The 15,365-nt window shown below is 39.1% G+C and overlaps 1 protein-coding gene across 1 annotated transcript in view; it reads left to right on the top strand.

Moving 5' to 3' along the window:
- SLC1A7 (solute carrier family 1 member 7) overlaps positions 1 to 15,150 on the top strand; it is a 56,297-nt gene extending 41,147 nt beyond the window's left edge. Inside the window, exons 8-11 of the mRNA XM_075509283.1 lie at positions 5,013 to 5,207; positions 8,390 to 8,524; positions 12,684 to 12,783; positions 14,914 to 15,150. Coding sequence (XP_075365398.1) covers positions 5,013 to 5,207; positions 8,390 to 8,524; positions 12,684 to 12,783; positions 14,914 to 15,150 — 667 coding nt within the window. The remainder of the gene's footprint in view (positions 1 to 5,012; positions 5,208 to 8,389; positions 8,525 to 12,683; positions 12,784 to 14,913) is intronic.
- Positions 15,151 to 15,365: the final 215 nt, after the last annotated feature.

Here is a 15,365-nt window from a genome sequence, read left to right as displayed (position 1 = left end):
TCCTCTTTACTACATCAGTAAGGTGGGTACAGCACGTGCTCTCATTGCCCACCTTGCCCTGCTCTGTGATGTTCAGGCCACATAGCTGTGGATTTCTGACTCGCTGCTTTCTTCCCCCCACATCACCCCTGATCTTGTCACCTCTTACTGTATTGAAAAAGCAGTATTTGGCCTACCGGCAAAATTGCTCTTGATTTTAGCTTTCCCCATTCCAATAGCATGAGGGAACTCCATTTTTCTAGGTCATCTTTCCATATCATTAATGAATTAAAGCAGCATCTTCTCAAGCAATTGAAGCAATTTTTATCTTCTCTGAAGACAATAAAACATGAGTTTTTCAAGGGGTTTGCTGCTTATGAAACACTAAGATCTTGGCTATTGCACAGTGTAAATTAAAGGCAGATTTAGCAAAAGGGAGATGAGATCAGTTTGTTGATTTTTTGGAGCAAATATAAAAATGCATTTGAATGATAAGATAAACAGAGCAGGCTGAACAGCTGTTCTTCCACAGTGACTAGCTGTCTTTGTGGCTCACACTAGTAAGAGCTTGGCCTGATCCAGCATTAGCTTATGCTCAGCCTCTGCAGCTGCAGCATTTTATCCCAAAATTGAGATAAGACTCCAAAAATGTATTTTTAATTGTAAGAGTTAGTGCTGCAAGAAGATACCTCTCCTCTTAGCTGAAAGCTTTAGGACAGTTTTTAAAAGACTTAACAGATTAAGATCAGTGCTTTAGAGTATTTTTTCCTCCTAATAAATGTTACATGTCAGGCTTTCATGTTACTGGTCCACTGTTTAACACTAGATAAAGCAGCTTTCAAGAAAACAAACCACCTAAGTTAACTGGAAAGACAAATTAAAGTATTTCTTTGAGAATGTTTTTTCTGCAGCCATTGAAATTATATATTAATATAACTAAAAAATTACAATAGGAATGTGGGAGGCGGGGGGGTGTGCCACTTTGTAAGTCACCAACAGCCAAAACGTTAAATAAGACACATATTTTCTGATATGTGCCAGATGATACATTATGAGTAAAAATGAACCATCATTGAACAAGACAACCTCTCCTAGGATACTCCATATAACTTTTGTCACCTGTAGTCAGGAGAAATTCATTCAGATTGAAACAGGTGCCGAAAGGGTAGTCAGACTTTTTAAAGTAGCAATCTTGTAAGAGAAGACTTTAAAAAGTCTGATTGGGTCAATCCACGCTGAGAGGGGACAAAACTGATTTCTAACAATACGTGTTGTAACAGCTGGACTGATTTATGCAAGCAGAAATGCATAAAGCAAATAAAAGCAAATTTAGTGTGAATTGAAAACAGTACATCTAGATCATAAATTAAATTTCTCATCTGAACAGTGAGTTCTGGAAAGTCTTTCAATAGGAATAGGACAGACAGTCCACTAGCTCTAAGATGTGGTGTCATAAATTTGAGTGAGACTGTATGTAGTAGTTGTCTGTGCTAGGAAGGTACAAGAATCTGTGACCTGGAAATTTGCTTCCTTTCAGTATCTTGCACAATGTTTTTCATCATCATTGCATTTACATTCTGCCCATTTTCTTTTTTATTATAATATTTAATAAACAACAAAACCAACATCTAGTTATGTGCCCTAGAAATGTTACTTCTAACAGCACATAATTAAAATAAAGAAGTACCTGACTCTGTGAGATAATGCACAATTTCAAAAGTTGAATTCTTGCAAAAACAGTGTCATACACTCTGTTTACAACAGTGGAAATAGATTTTGCTGGTTGTGCCATTGGTATTATGGGATTGTTCTGCACAATCTTTGTCACACCTCAACCAAATCAGAAGATGTCAGTCAGTTAAAATTTGCACATTTCACAGCTCAGGTCTCTGCCCTTAGAACAAGAAGACATTTAGGTTTAAAATTCTGGTATGTCAAAGTGTGGGCAAGGTGGAAAGGACTTGTAAGATTACCTTTTTCTCCTCTTTTTCCCTCAAATAAATTAGACAGGGTTTTGTTACAGAAAAGCCAAATGGCCAAGGAAAGACTGCCTTTAAAAACAAGTAACCTTCCACAACTGAAGTAGCTGCAGGGAAGGAGACAAGGAAATAAGTTTTGTAATTGCTTCCTGGCCATGCCTGTTGTTAACATCTAGAAGTGCTACTGTAGTGGTCTGCTCCTAGTTGCAGCTATGCCAGGGGTTTCACTTCTACATTATCTGTGAGCCCCAGCTGCACCCTTTATTTTGTGAACATTTTATGGTAAATAAGACACAGAGAATTTCAGTCATTCACAAATGAATGTGCGAAAAATGATAGACATGCCCAAGAGAGAAATGACACCTAATGTGTACTTTGGGGGGTTATGCTTTGCTGTGTTTGTTTTTCAAAGTAAATATTGATTAAATATTAGTACTGCTGGCATGAAAAAGTTTAATATATCCCAGTTACCAGAGGTAATCAGATTTCTATTGCTTCCTTGCCCTTTCAGTTTATTTGCATACTTGGAGAATTACTTTTGTCCAGATTTTCATGGTAGTGACTGCCAGGCTGTAGTAAATCATTCACCAGTCAGACTTTATAAGGTTATAGAAAACAGAGATATTGTAATGAAAGCATAGACTTGTCTTTTTTCTTTTGTGTTTCTATTGCAGGAAGCTACTTTTCCTTTCAAAACACTCTTACTTTCCTCAAACAACAGGCACAAATACATTATGACAACTCCTACTCATGGAAACACTTTGCTAATACATTCCTGCAAACTTGGGGTTATGATTTCAGAGCTTTCAGAACCTCTCTGTGATTTTGTAGGTCACATGTAACAACTGAGAAAGAATTTGTAGATTGTGGAATCATGGAATCATAGAATCATTTAGGTTGAAAAAGACCTTTAAGATCATTGAGTCCAACCGTTAACCTAGCACTGCCAAGACCACCACTATACCATGTCCCTAAGCACCACATCTACACGTCTTTTCAATACCTCCAGGGATGGTGACTCAACCGCTTCCCTGGGCAGCCTGTTCCAATGCTTGACAACCCTTTCGGTGAAGAAATTTTTCCTAATATCCAATCTAAACCTCCCCTGGCGCAACTTGAGGCCATTTCCTCTTGTCCTATGGCTTGTTACTTGCGAGAAAAGACCGACCACCACCTCGCTACAACCTCCTTTCAGGTAGTTGTAGAGAGCGATAAGGTCTCCCCTGAGCCTCCTTTTCTCCAGGCTAAACAACCCCAGTTGCCTCAGCTGCTCCTCATAAGACTTGTGCTCCAGACCCTTCACCAGCTTCGTTGCCCTTCTTTGGACATGCTCCAGCACCTCAATGTCTTTCTTGTGTTATCCTCCATTAGGAATAGGTAATGGTCATTATAAGATTTAGATATCAGAGCCACATTACAGATGTGAGGCTCACAAAACACAGTGACTGAGCAATCTGAACTGTCCAAACTAGTGGAAAGACTGTATTTCATGACTCGAGGTATGTAGATCACAAGTGAACAGAACATTAAAGACCTTAGTATCATGATACCAATATTTCCCCTATAATTACTTATCTCTTTAAAGAGGTAACTTTGGAATAATTTTAAAGGCGTTTGCTATTTTATATCTATTTAAATAGTCTCAGATACTGAGCAGTATACTAAAATGAGTATCATAGCAAGAAAAATATTTTGCCATTTGTATATTTTCTTCAGTGGTATTACTTATTTTCTGTACAAACTGATGTGCCATAAAAAATACCCCCTCACTCACTTGAATGCAGTTTAATTAATCATGACATATTAATGAATGTGACACCATATGGTAAAATGCAAAATGTTACGAAAAGGCTGATAAAATATAAAGATAAACATGCTTAGGTGTGTTACTATTTAAAAATGCATGCATCTTGTTGAAAATGAGGAAATTTATGAGCAGATAATATTTAATTAATTGCCTCAGTTAATGAAAACAAAAATCAGATTTTTTTTTTAGAGAGTATGAAATCGAGGGTTAAGGTTTGGAAGGGGTGAAGCTCATTTTAAAACAAATACCTGTGAAGGAATTATACCATTCCACTCCATTCCATACTGTTCCACACACATACATATTTATATCTCATTTACATATGTACACATTATTATATGACCTGCAATTATGTGATTGTTATATGATCACACAAGGGACATGGGCAGATCTGTCCCAAAGAGGAAAGGGGATTGTGTATTCCTGACTACAGGAGCTTGGTCTGTAGCTTTTATTTTCAGGCATGCTGTTGATAAGAAGATCTTTGCCTAACCCCTTGCAGAAATAAGAAATTGCTTATGCATTAGGTAGGACGTTACTGCATTAATGCATTCTGTGGCAAAAGAAGGAGTAGTTTCTTGGTCAGTTGCCCACTGGGATGTTTTAGAGTTTAACCAAAGCAGCATTCCAATCTCTTGTAAGCTCTCACTACCATTATAATTCATTGCTTAAACTGGTTGTCTAATTACTGTCAATATGCAGTGAGAACTGGAACAATCCCTAAGGCCATTTATATAGCATTTCCTTACAGTCAGTTAAGAGCCTTTCTTGCTTTATGCTTTTCCTTGGTTTATGGTTACTCTTGCTGTTTAAAAATGGCTTTCTATTTCAGAAGGCTTGGAAGGAGACTTTTTTAGAAACCGTAAGTGCACAACAGTTTTCAGAGATTTTACTAATAAACTGCACAGGGTGTTTCCCCTGTCTTGCATATGAGTGTACAATACTGTCTCTGCAGGATTTCTATCTCTTTTCTGAAGAAAGAGGGAAAGAGAGAACGACATTTTTAATTTGGGGGAAGCAAAATTTGCACTAACTCTAGAATTTATACATGTAACTGTGTTTATCTCCCTCAAGCAAAGGAGTGAGTTACAGGGCAAGTGAGTTACACCTGCATACCAAAGAATGAAGAAGCAGTGCTCACATGGTTAGTGTAAAATTTACCCTGCCTGGAGAAGGTTTGCTACAATTTGTTCTATTCCCCAGAAATAAAAATAATTCAATGTGTGCATCTCTCCGCTGTTTTGCAGCTCAGCCACACTGCCTATCACTTTCAAGTGCTTGTTGGAGAATAACCATGTGGACAGGAGGATTGCAAGGTTTGTGCTGCCTGTGGGAGCCACCATCAACATGGATGGGACAGCACTCTACGAGGCGGTGGCTGCCATCTTTATTGCACAAGTAAACAACTATGAGCTGGACTTTGGGCAGATTATCACTATAAGGTATAAACTTCAAATTCCACATGCTGTGATTTGCTTGTCTTGTTGAGTCTGACACTCTTACGATTCTTGTATGTAGCAATGTTCAGAGCGAAACTCATTTTTGCTGTTATCAAAGAATCCATTCCTTAGAGAAGGGTTCTCTTTAAGTAATGCAGAGATCAGGGACTGTACAAAGGGAAATTTTACTGGTGCCATTCAATAGAAGCATGTGGACACCAAGAAATGTGTTTCTGTTTGAGGGTAACTGTCTAATTTTTACTTTTAGGCAACCCATTGATAATTTACTAGGATTGGAACATTTTACTATTATTATTGGTGTTTAAAACTCTATTTTAAATGTCAGAACTGTTTTCAACTTTAGCTCTGGTTTGCATCTTTACATGAGAGGAAAAGGTTAAAAAAAATGCAAAACGCAAACACAAAAAATCCTATATCAGGTAACAGGGAATAGTGTGTGTTAGGAAGCTCTTTGTCAAACCTTGGAGCAGTAGGGGAACGGGGAAGGAGGACAGATGCTACTATTAGGGCAGGTTTCCTTGAAGATGTCATATCACTCAGATATTTTTGAAATGTCTTCTCTGCTGCTTGTTAAAGCAGAAAACTTCATCAACAACCACGCTCTCAGTGGGTAGAGAGTGCTATAGCTGCATATTCCATCCTTGAAAGGTCTGTAATGGATCCAAAAGACTAGAAGACCCAGCTGACCAATCACTGCCAGAATAACTCCAGTGGCTGCCAAAGAATGCCTCAGGGACCGAAACCTGCAGGTTTCCAGGGAACAAATGATTAGAAAAACATTCCTCATAGTCAGGGCCTTGTGCAACATATTTGAGATCTGCTTACCTACCCACCCAGTGACCTCATGACTTCCCCATTTACACTGCTGGGCCTTGCCCATCTTCTGCTGGACTTGAAAACCTTCATGACAAGAGGAGGAGAGTCCTGAAACTAACCCCAGATGACAGCTGAGGTTTGCTAATGGGCTTCTGGCAAGATCTGGTCAGACTAGAAGCAGAAGAAATAAATTGTGCCCATATGAGCTCTTGCTTCAGGCGCTCTCTCTCTCTCTGAAAATTATTGGAATAACCCTGTGCTAAAATTTAGTCTTCGGTGATTTTGAATTTGGAGATGTTTTTAGAATGTGGTCCCAAAATATGGCCCAGAGCATGAGCAGACATTACATAGACCTTGAAGTAGAGAATGGTGATTTGAAAAATGAAGGAGGAGGAGGGTCATAGTAAATGGAAAGAAGGTAAGTTCTAACTTTCTCTTAGCAGAACCCTATTTTATCTCTTTATTTTCACTCCCCATATTAAGTGCTAGTACATAAGGACCAGAAAGAAGTAAAGACAGTAGAAGGAAAATACAAATGAAGATTGGAAAAATCCAAGAAAGGAAAAGAAATAAAAAGACTGACTTACAGAAGAAGGGGGTAAATAGGAAATCACAGTGGATTCAGTACCTTGAATATCTGAAACCAAATTCTAACTGTATTCTATGGGCCAAACCTGCCCAAGATCTTGATACTTTAGGATCTGGAGATTTGAAATTCAAATATTCCTGAGTACCAGGATATTTTTGCCAGAGGGAAAAAAACTTAGAAAAATTATCAGTCTACTTTGCTCATAATCTGTAAAATCCAGGTTGACAGTTTATGTCAATATGATTATGCAAACCTAGATGTAGCAGAAAAAGAGAGTTAAGATCCTACTCGCATCAGCTGAGCATATTATAAGAAGAAACATCTGCATTAAGGTAAAAATTCCATGGAATAGCAGATGAGCTTGCCTGTACAATCTTAGTTAAACATTCCTATTTTTGCTCCCAATTAAGTCATGAGACTTTCTGGCCTGACCTGTCTTAGGAGGCAGATGCAGTCCTAATCAGCTAGCCAGTTTATAGCACTAATTGGAGAACCTTTTAATGTTTATTGTATTTATCTCTTATTCAGCATCTGAGCTTCTGTCCCTTCCTTTCTATCTATACTCTGCCTATTACGATGCTATTAGGATGCTATACAAGCTAACTCTTTCAAAACGTAGTTTTAAATCTTTTTCATTCCCCATCACACCCACATGCAAATGTATGTTTTTATTGCAGGAAAGGGCTCTAGTTATACATACTGATGCTGCTTTACTGGTACACTGTACAGCTGTGAGCAAGATACTGGATATCTCTGTGTCTCAGTTTCCATATAAGTGAATACTGTTACCCTCATTTTCCATCATAGGAGGTTGATGAGACTTAACTGTTTGCCAAAAGCTTCAAAATTCTGGATTGATGAATGCAGTGGATTATCAGTGTATATGCTTTATGTTATCCTTTTACAATTGTCAACATTCGTTTTTTGTCTTTCTGCTGGATGGCCTAGCTCTTGGAAGTGGCCAGATGGGCGGAAATTAATATATCCAGTCACTTTTGCTCCTGGAAAAAGGAATTAAATCCCTCCCCTAAAAATAGCAGTATGAAAAAAATGTTAAGCCTGCCAGGTCCACTCTTGCCCTGGTCTCCCATTCACTTCTGCTTGCCTGGCTGAAAAAATGGTGTGAAGGTCAAGTAAAAATACTTTCCAGAAACTGAAGAGGTACAGTCACATTCACGCTTGCTTCATATTTAGATCCAAGTATGCAAAGCCATGTGCTATGCAAGGACTTCACCCTTGGCCCAGCCTCTTTACCCTTGGCCTAGCCTCTTTGTGATGGATTGACATTAAAGGCCCTAGCTGCAGCCAGCCGCAGATTTGCCTGGCACAGGAACTGCTGATGATGACTCAGAGATGTCTGCTGGGAGCTCTGCTGCCAAGGGTGAAGCAGCGATGAGGAGTGCTGGCAGATTCATGGCACACAGCATTGCGTGGTGCCATGAACAATGAGAAGCTGACTCAGAGAAGCCCACAGCCTGGCTGCCCCCCTTTCTCTGCACTTGTGATATTAAGACATAATAGAACTGCCCCACCAGCACCAAGGCTGCAAAGGTAGAGGGTGAGAATTTAGCACTGGGCAGACAGTTTGGCCTGTTCTTGCTCTCTGACCTGGCTTCTGTCCACAAAACACTGGCACTTCTGTGCAGTGGCTTGTGTAAGAAGGATTATGGTTTAGGAAAGCTCCTGTAGAAACATGGTGTGGTTTCTTGCAGAGCAACCCATCACTGCTAAAGCTTATTCCTTTCTTTCTTTGTTAAAGTATCACAGCAACAGCTGCAAGCATAGGTGCTGCAGGTATCCCGCAAGCTGGCCTGGTGACAATGGTCATTGTTCTGACCTCGGTTGGGCTCCCAACAGATGACATCACGTTGATTATTGCCGTTGACTGGGCACTGTAAGTAACATTAAGCTTTTGAGGTTTCCAGTGTGGCAACATTGCTAAAAAGCCAAATGGTCTCCAGGGGTATAGTGATACAAATATACATAAAAGGCATGGGAAGTAATTATTTTGCTTGAAATGGTGCTAATGTGGCCTCAGATTAAATAGTCTGCTGAAGTGGACATTATATTGGAAAAAGACATAGACAAATGAGAGAGATTCTAGATAAGACTTGGACAATATGACCTACATGGAAAGGCTGAAGAAGCGGAGTTTGTTTAGTCTAAAACCAGAGCAGGCTGAAAGAGGTCACCACAGCAGTTTCTGATACAGATAAGATTGTCCTGAAGAGGACAGTGATCAACTGTTCTTCACATTTGCAGGGAGGGAGGATGAAGAAGTAGACCAAAGTAATATACCTTAAGTCAGATCACAGGAAAACTTAAGAATGATTTTTATCTAGAAGGATAGTCAGGCAATGGAAGTGGCTGCACCTAGCCACGTTGGAGAATGACCTTCATGAGAATTTTTAAGGTCAGGCCAGACAAATGTCCATCAGGTGCAACTCTGGCACCTTGCCTTGGACAAGGACAAAGGGCCAACATTCCTAGGAAACGTGGTTTGCCTGCACTCTGCTTATCAGCCCACTGACACTTCAAGGACATCATCTCAATGTAGTGAAGCACTCTGCAAAGAGGCATGAACCAGTGCTAAAGCAGGCAAGTACTCCCGCACCACAGATACCGCTCTGCCTGAAATAGCCATGACAGTACAGTAATTGTTTGTGGTGTATATAGCTACTACTACTGTAACTAGAACCATGATATAGTCAACCTGAATGTAATACTTGCAATGCACTGCATTAGCACTAATAATGTCTTCCTTTCATGACGGATCCTGACGCAATTCTGCTCTTTCCGATTTCAGTGCTAAATAGGCAGCACCAATTTGTAGCCCCCTGCGCAGGGCCATGTTTTGCAAGCACAGCCATTCTGTAGAGAGGTTACTTTGCTGCATCCCTAATCACTGAGGATTTAACAGCAGAGGCAGAGGCTAAAACTTAACATACTCAGAATAAGATTCATGTCACCCATGAGAAGAGCCACTTTAAAAACTCATAAGGAGTAGTTTATTTGAACTCTTAGCTTTTATGTAAATGTCCATAAATCAATCAAACAATTTTGAATAGTCTAGGAAGATGAATTGTAAAATACCGGTCCCTGGCTCATTAGCATTTCAATTAACTATGTAACTAGCGTATGCATCCACAAGGAAACAGTCCAAATTATTTTTTATTTGATCTATATAAAATATATCTCCATTAATACATTGGAGTTTTATTACATCAAGGTTCTGGGTAAAAATGTGTTACATGTCCATTCTGTTATATATCCTATTTTATTCAACTTTAAGCCACTGATTTTTTTGTACAAAGAATTGTGAGAAGAAATTATTTACTTTCCTGTTCAGTGTAATAGAATATTATTATTATTAATAGGAGTAATGAGTGTTGTGTTGTATGCATATTTTAAGACGTATTTTATTTTAGGAATATCAGGAATATCCTTCTGTGAAGGATAAATAATATCTCCTGTGGGCATCTAAACTTGGGAATGGCAGTTCAGATTTTAATAAAGCAGCCTTTCTAATGCTAGTCACTGAAGTTAATGCTAGTCACTCAATAGTTAATGAAGCACAAAAAAATCAAAGTCTTTTAAGCTGTATTACAAAAGCCTTTTCCCTCTATATTGCTTAGTTTTTGCCCAGCTCTTGCAACATCAACATTTCATTGTTTTTCCAGTAAGTCCTCCAGCATATATGGAAATTATGCTTCTTTTTGTCTTACAAAACTTTTCAAAACAACAGACAAAAAACTTTTTCAGGCTATAGTTCCAGATGGTATTAAAAAGTGAGCAAGGAACAGACCCAATTTTCTGTCTTTTGCAGATGACCTTTCATACAAAAAGTATATTTCTATATTTCGGCACTTGGTGGTTTCAAGAGCCTGCAGATGCAAAATGTCAACATGGTTGACATGATGAATACTTTCAATATTAGTTTTGGAAGTACTGGAGTATGAAGAATGCTTAAAGAAGGCTGGTTAGATGATCCCATGAGACTGAAATACCCATTACAATGCACTGCAGGTATTACAATTCATTTAGGTAGCCATAACACGTATGTGAACTTCATACCTTTAGCTAGTGCCTAGAGACATAAAGAAGAAAATAAAAATGTTTCTCAGCTAGTTTATTAAACACAAGGTAAAAATTTTGCATCTTTAATAATATCATCTAAAGCTAAAATACCACTGGAACACCTGGCTCACATGTTTGCACTGAAAGAAATGCCACTAGCAGCAGGTTGGCCTCTTTGTGGAGAAATGACAGTGACCTGCAGTGTGGTTCTACTCATGCGTAGTGCAGACTACTCCGAACACACAGAAACATGGAATAGAACTGATCAAACAACATGCCAGGCAATCCATTTTTTTAAGAGTTTCAGTATGGTGCACTGTTTCCTCAGAAACATTCTGTCTTCAGGAAAGATGCTAATCAGAGCCCAAAAGGGAGTGCAAACTCTTGAGCTCTGCTTATACAGCGTCTTCTCTACCACAGCTGACTCTTCGCACAGTCCAAAATTAACAACTCAGAATATCTTTCCAAGAATCAAAATTTGATGATCAACCAAGGAAAAAAAAAAGCCTATGCGTAACAGGGACATCTATCAATATGCGCTCTAACAGTATTTTTCCCTGCTTAACATATTCTTGTGGGAATTTTCCTCAAGGCAAAACCCAAAATCAGAAAAGCAGGAATTAGAAAAATGCATTCAGCAAACAAGTGTAGGACTGGGTCCTGGCGTCAACAACCACATCTAGGTGTAAGCTGTGGAATATTATTGCTGAAGTTACTTGCAATTGCATGTACAATTTGGGTAACTGCACACGCAAATAACCTTTCATGCAGGAACTTTCATGCTAATTAGGCAAGCAACTGCATAAACATTTGCATGCACAGAGTACATGCCTAAAATATCTGAAAAAAAATCAGCACACAGTTTCAATTCTTTTCTATATTAAGATACAGGATCAGAAATCTGAGCAGTGTTGATATTGGACCATCACTGACTTTAATAAGCCAAACATCTGGAGATTTCTGAACCTCCATTTTATAACCCGCATTTATAAATTAAGTTACCAATATGACACAGTTTTCAGATGTGTATGTTTTTCTTGGAAAACACGTATTTCAGACTTAAAAGCTATATTGTCTATTTTAAATCTCGTCAGTTTTACCTAATAGATTCCAAGCTGTTTCAAGTGTAACACTTGTCTATGACAACCACTTACTTTTGTGTATTTACAGTCTGTATTTTAATAGATTTATTTTTTAGACAGTGGGTAGAAGGTGTAAACAGGGAAGAAATGATCCCATAAATGAATAAATTAAAAATAGTGAAACTGTATATATACGAAGTACTGTCAAGCATACAAATTTAAATTGGAAAAGATGATAACTGAAAATGAAGAATCTTTAAGAGCCACTGGTAGCCATAGCAACCATAGCTTTTTCAGAAATGAACATGATTTAAATATGGTCAGTGCCTGCTTAGTTTGTGAGCATAGCTATTTAGCAATCTTCTGAATAATTTTGATTGTATTCTGCACATTCTACCAAGACAATAATCTTCTTAACTAGCACTTTGGTTGCTGAGATTGGGACCTTGATAATTAACACAAGGTACTGGTTGTACTGGCTGCCCTCTACTTTTATTGAATTAAGACATTTGCAGGACCAGCCTCCAAATCAGGCCATAATACTGGACCTTAACATAAAAACTCGGACGTAAATACAGTCTTGATCTGCTGTGTTAAATCTTTTTAGTGCTGAATCAGCTTGCATGTATGGGGAGGCATAGCTGCTCTAGTTAGCTCAGTTACAAATTCAAGTATATGGCAGCACAGGGCACTGAGCTCTGAAAAGGCCGGAAAACCCAACTGCACAGCTCAGTAACTAGTGGCTGCCCTGTGCCAAACTCCTTACTACCATTTCTAAAGTTGTTAGCTCATAAAAACAGCCAAACTGGCCTTCAGCTATAATTACTGCAGTGATGAAGGCATAGGCATGTACCCAAAGAGCCAACAACTTACTGTTACTATTTCATTTTCCAGAGACAGGTTTAGAACAATGATCAATGTCCTGGGAGACGCGCTGGCTGCTGGGATCATGGCCCACATCTGCCGGAAGGAATTCATGAAGGACAGTGATGAGGTAACAACGCCATGAGCCAGGGTGTGCCAGCGTGTGCTGTATTACGGCAGGGAACCTGCAAGCTCTCAGCCTCCCGCATTTGTTTCATCTAGTTTATAAAAGGTGTTTCAGAGAGAGGACAGAATTGGGCAATGTGCTGCTTAGTCAGATGGGGTGGAGGGGTCCTTTTCCATGAGGTCATGCAAAAAGCCACTCAAGTTCAAAGCTTGCCAGCCAGCTGCATCTGGCACACTGGGGCTGGAAGCAGGAGAAGCAGCTGCACTGTCCTGCAAATGCACGAGATTCTGGAACTGTGAGTCTTACACTCAGTACCCAAGTCCTGACCGGCCAGTAAGTCGTCCTTCTTCTAAAAACGTGACCAGCAACAGGGCAGGGTGACAAATGTCCTTGAGTATTTGTGTGTAGGGGGAGGTAAAGATATCTATGAGTGTGTATATGCATAATCAGTAAGCTCACAACAAAAGCAACTACCCTGGGTGTTTCAAGCCTCTGTGTTAGCATAATCTGAAGCCAACCATTGCAATAATTTCCTTTCTGGACTAGCAGAAGCACATTGTTCCATTCTTGACTTCATTCTCAGGCACCTTCATGCCTTCTACATTTCATACAAGTCCCTCCTTACATCTTTGTTTTTCCTTTTCTATATCTTATTCCATACACCACACATACCTCTGTATTCTGCCCCTGCCTCCCTCCAATCCTATGCTTTTTTCCTTTCCTCCTTGGCATGCATCATACAGTGTTTCCTTATACCAGGAACCCCTTCTCGTGCTCTTCCTTCAAATCCTTGACAAAGGAGATTCCTAATTCCATGAGCCCATCACGCTTGGAGGTGCTAATCTCCAACCATTTCAGCTCATGGCAGACTCGCACTACCTTTCTTCCACAAAGACAGAATAGTTTATGCAGAAAAGTTTCTTCATCAGGACTGATTTTCACAAGGCATGTTTCATTTCTGTGCATCATTTGTAGTATTCTACAAAGAACAACAGTATTAATAGCAAAGTTTTATTTCTATTATTATTTCTCCCATTTTACAAACAGTCTTTCTGGTAAATCCCATTCTTATGTCTTCCTGCAACATGCATTTACAATTCCTGCTCTTTCAAGTTTTAGATAGAAAGACAGGCCTTATCTTCTGAGGCACTTAGCACCTGCAGTAATTACTGATGACAGGATTAGGCCTGAATATATGGGCTACACATATACCTAGCTACAAAAAGCCTAAACATATAACCTAAAGGTAAGGTATGTAATCTGTTACAAAGCTAGAAGTGTAGTCTGAGTTCTTGCGTAACACAGGCCTCCTGACATTTCATGGCTGTATTTAGAGCTCAGTCAGAACTCAAGAAGAGATGTTTCAAGAAAATAAAATCCCTCCTAAGGGATTATTTAGTCATCCATTATGAGATTTTTCTTTGCATCGTGCTCTATAATTGTATTAAAATATACCATTAGTCTGCCATACGTTTTGGCTGCATAATTTGTGTTAGTTACTGTGTTAGTAATGTATACCCAAAGGCCAAGTTTTCTCAGCTGCAAGCCCACCTCTTTCCTCTGCCAGTATTTACGTCTTATTTTCCCTATCAGAACTTCTGGTTTGATTTAAAGGACACCTCAATATTTAACTTATGTCAATAAAATCCTCTATTTCTTTTGAAATAGTGCAAACTGAAAAGACAAGTGTTAGTTTATTGGGTTAGAAGAAAGGAAGACGACAACAACAAATACATACTGGTCTATGTAACTGCACTCAAGAGCAAGAACTGCCCAAAGCTCAGCATACTGGTCATTGAGAGTCCATATCTTTTGAACTTAGTCCTGAAATTCTAGTCTTTATTTACCCTACTTATATCACTTTACTGATGCAAGCAGTTATTACTGTGGGCATAAGTTAAATTACAGTTGTGACAGAATTGGCATTTTTATATACTTAAAGACACCTTCACTTTATCCAGATGGTGCAAAGATGCTTTAGTGTATATGAGAAACAGGTCCTAGAAGTCTATGGAGGCCTTAGATAATCCTGGTGAATGTAAAACAGACCACAGGCTTTCAAAGTAAAAATTCCTTTCCTGTTGTATATAGCAAACAGTGGCAGTATTCCAAATTTTAATGCTTTTCACATAGGTGCCATTGATCTGTGAAACTAAGCCTATTAACATCCATCAGATTGTGGCTTACCAGAGAAATGGCTGTGTGAAGACCATGAATGAATCTCGTGGACCAGAAACAGTGAAAGGGTTTCAGCACCACATACCCGTACAAGTGGAGCAAGAAGAAAGTCCAGTGGAGAATCACACTAAGAAATCCAACAGTAAAGACCACTGCACTATTGAAATAAATGAACTAGAAACAAATGTGTAACTGCTACACTCAGTGGTATCTCATACCCCAGTGACCTGATACCCAATCTCTACCTCACAGCTGGAAGAGGGACTCTTTGCCTTGAACAGGAAAATGTGGAATTATCGCCACCCTGCTTGTACTGGAACTAGGAGACCAGCTGTGAACATCAGGAAAGGCACACAGCTTGCAAGAGACATGGGCTTCTTTAGGTGGAAGATTTTAATACTGAAAAA

Source organism: Mycteria americana, chromosome 7 (genome assembly GCF_035582795.1).
Source record: "Mycteria americana isolate JAX WOST 10 ecotype Jacksonville Zoo and Gardens chromosome 7, USCA_MyAme_1.0, whole genome shotgun sequence".
NCBI lineage: Eukaryota > Metazoa > Chordata > Aves > Ciconiiformes > Ciconiidae > Mycteria > Mycteria americana.
Note: the sequence above shows the minus strand (reverse complement) of the source record. Positions and strands in the feature narration are given on the sequence as shown.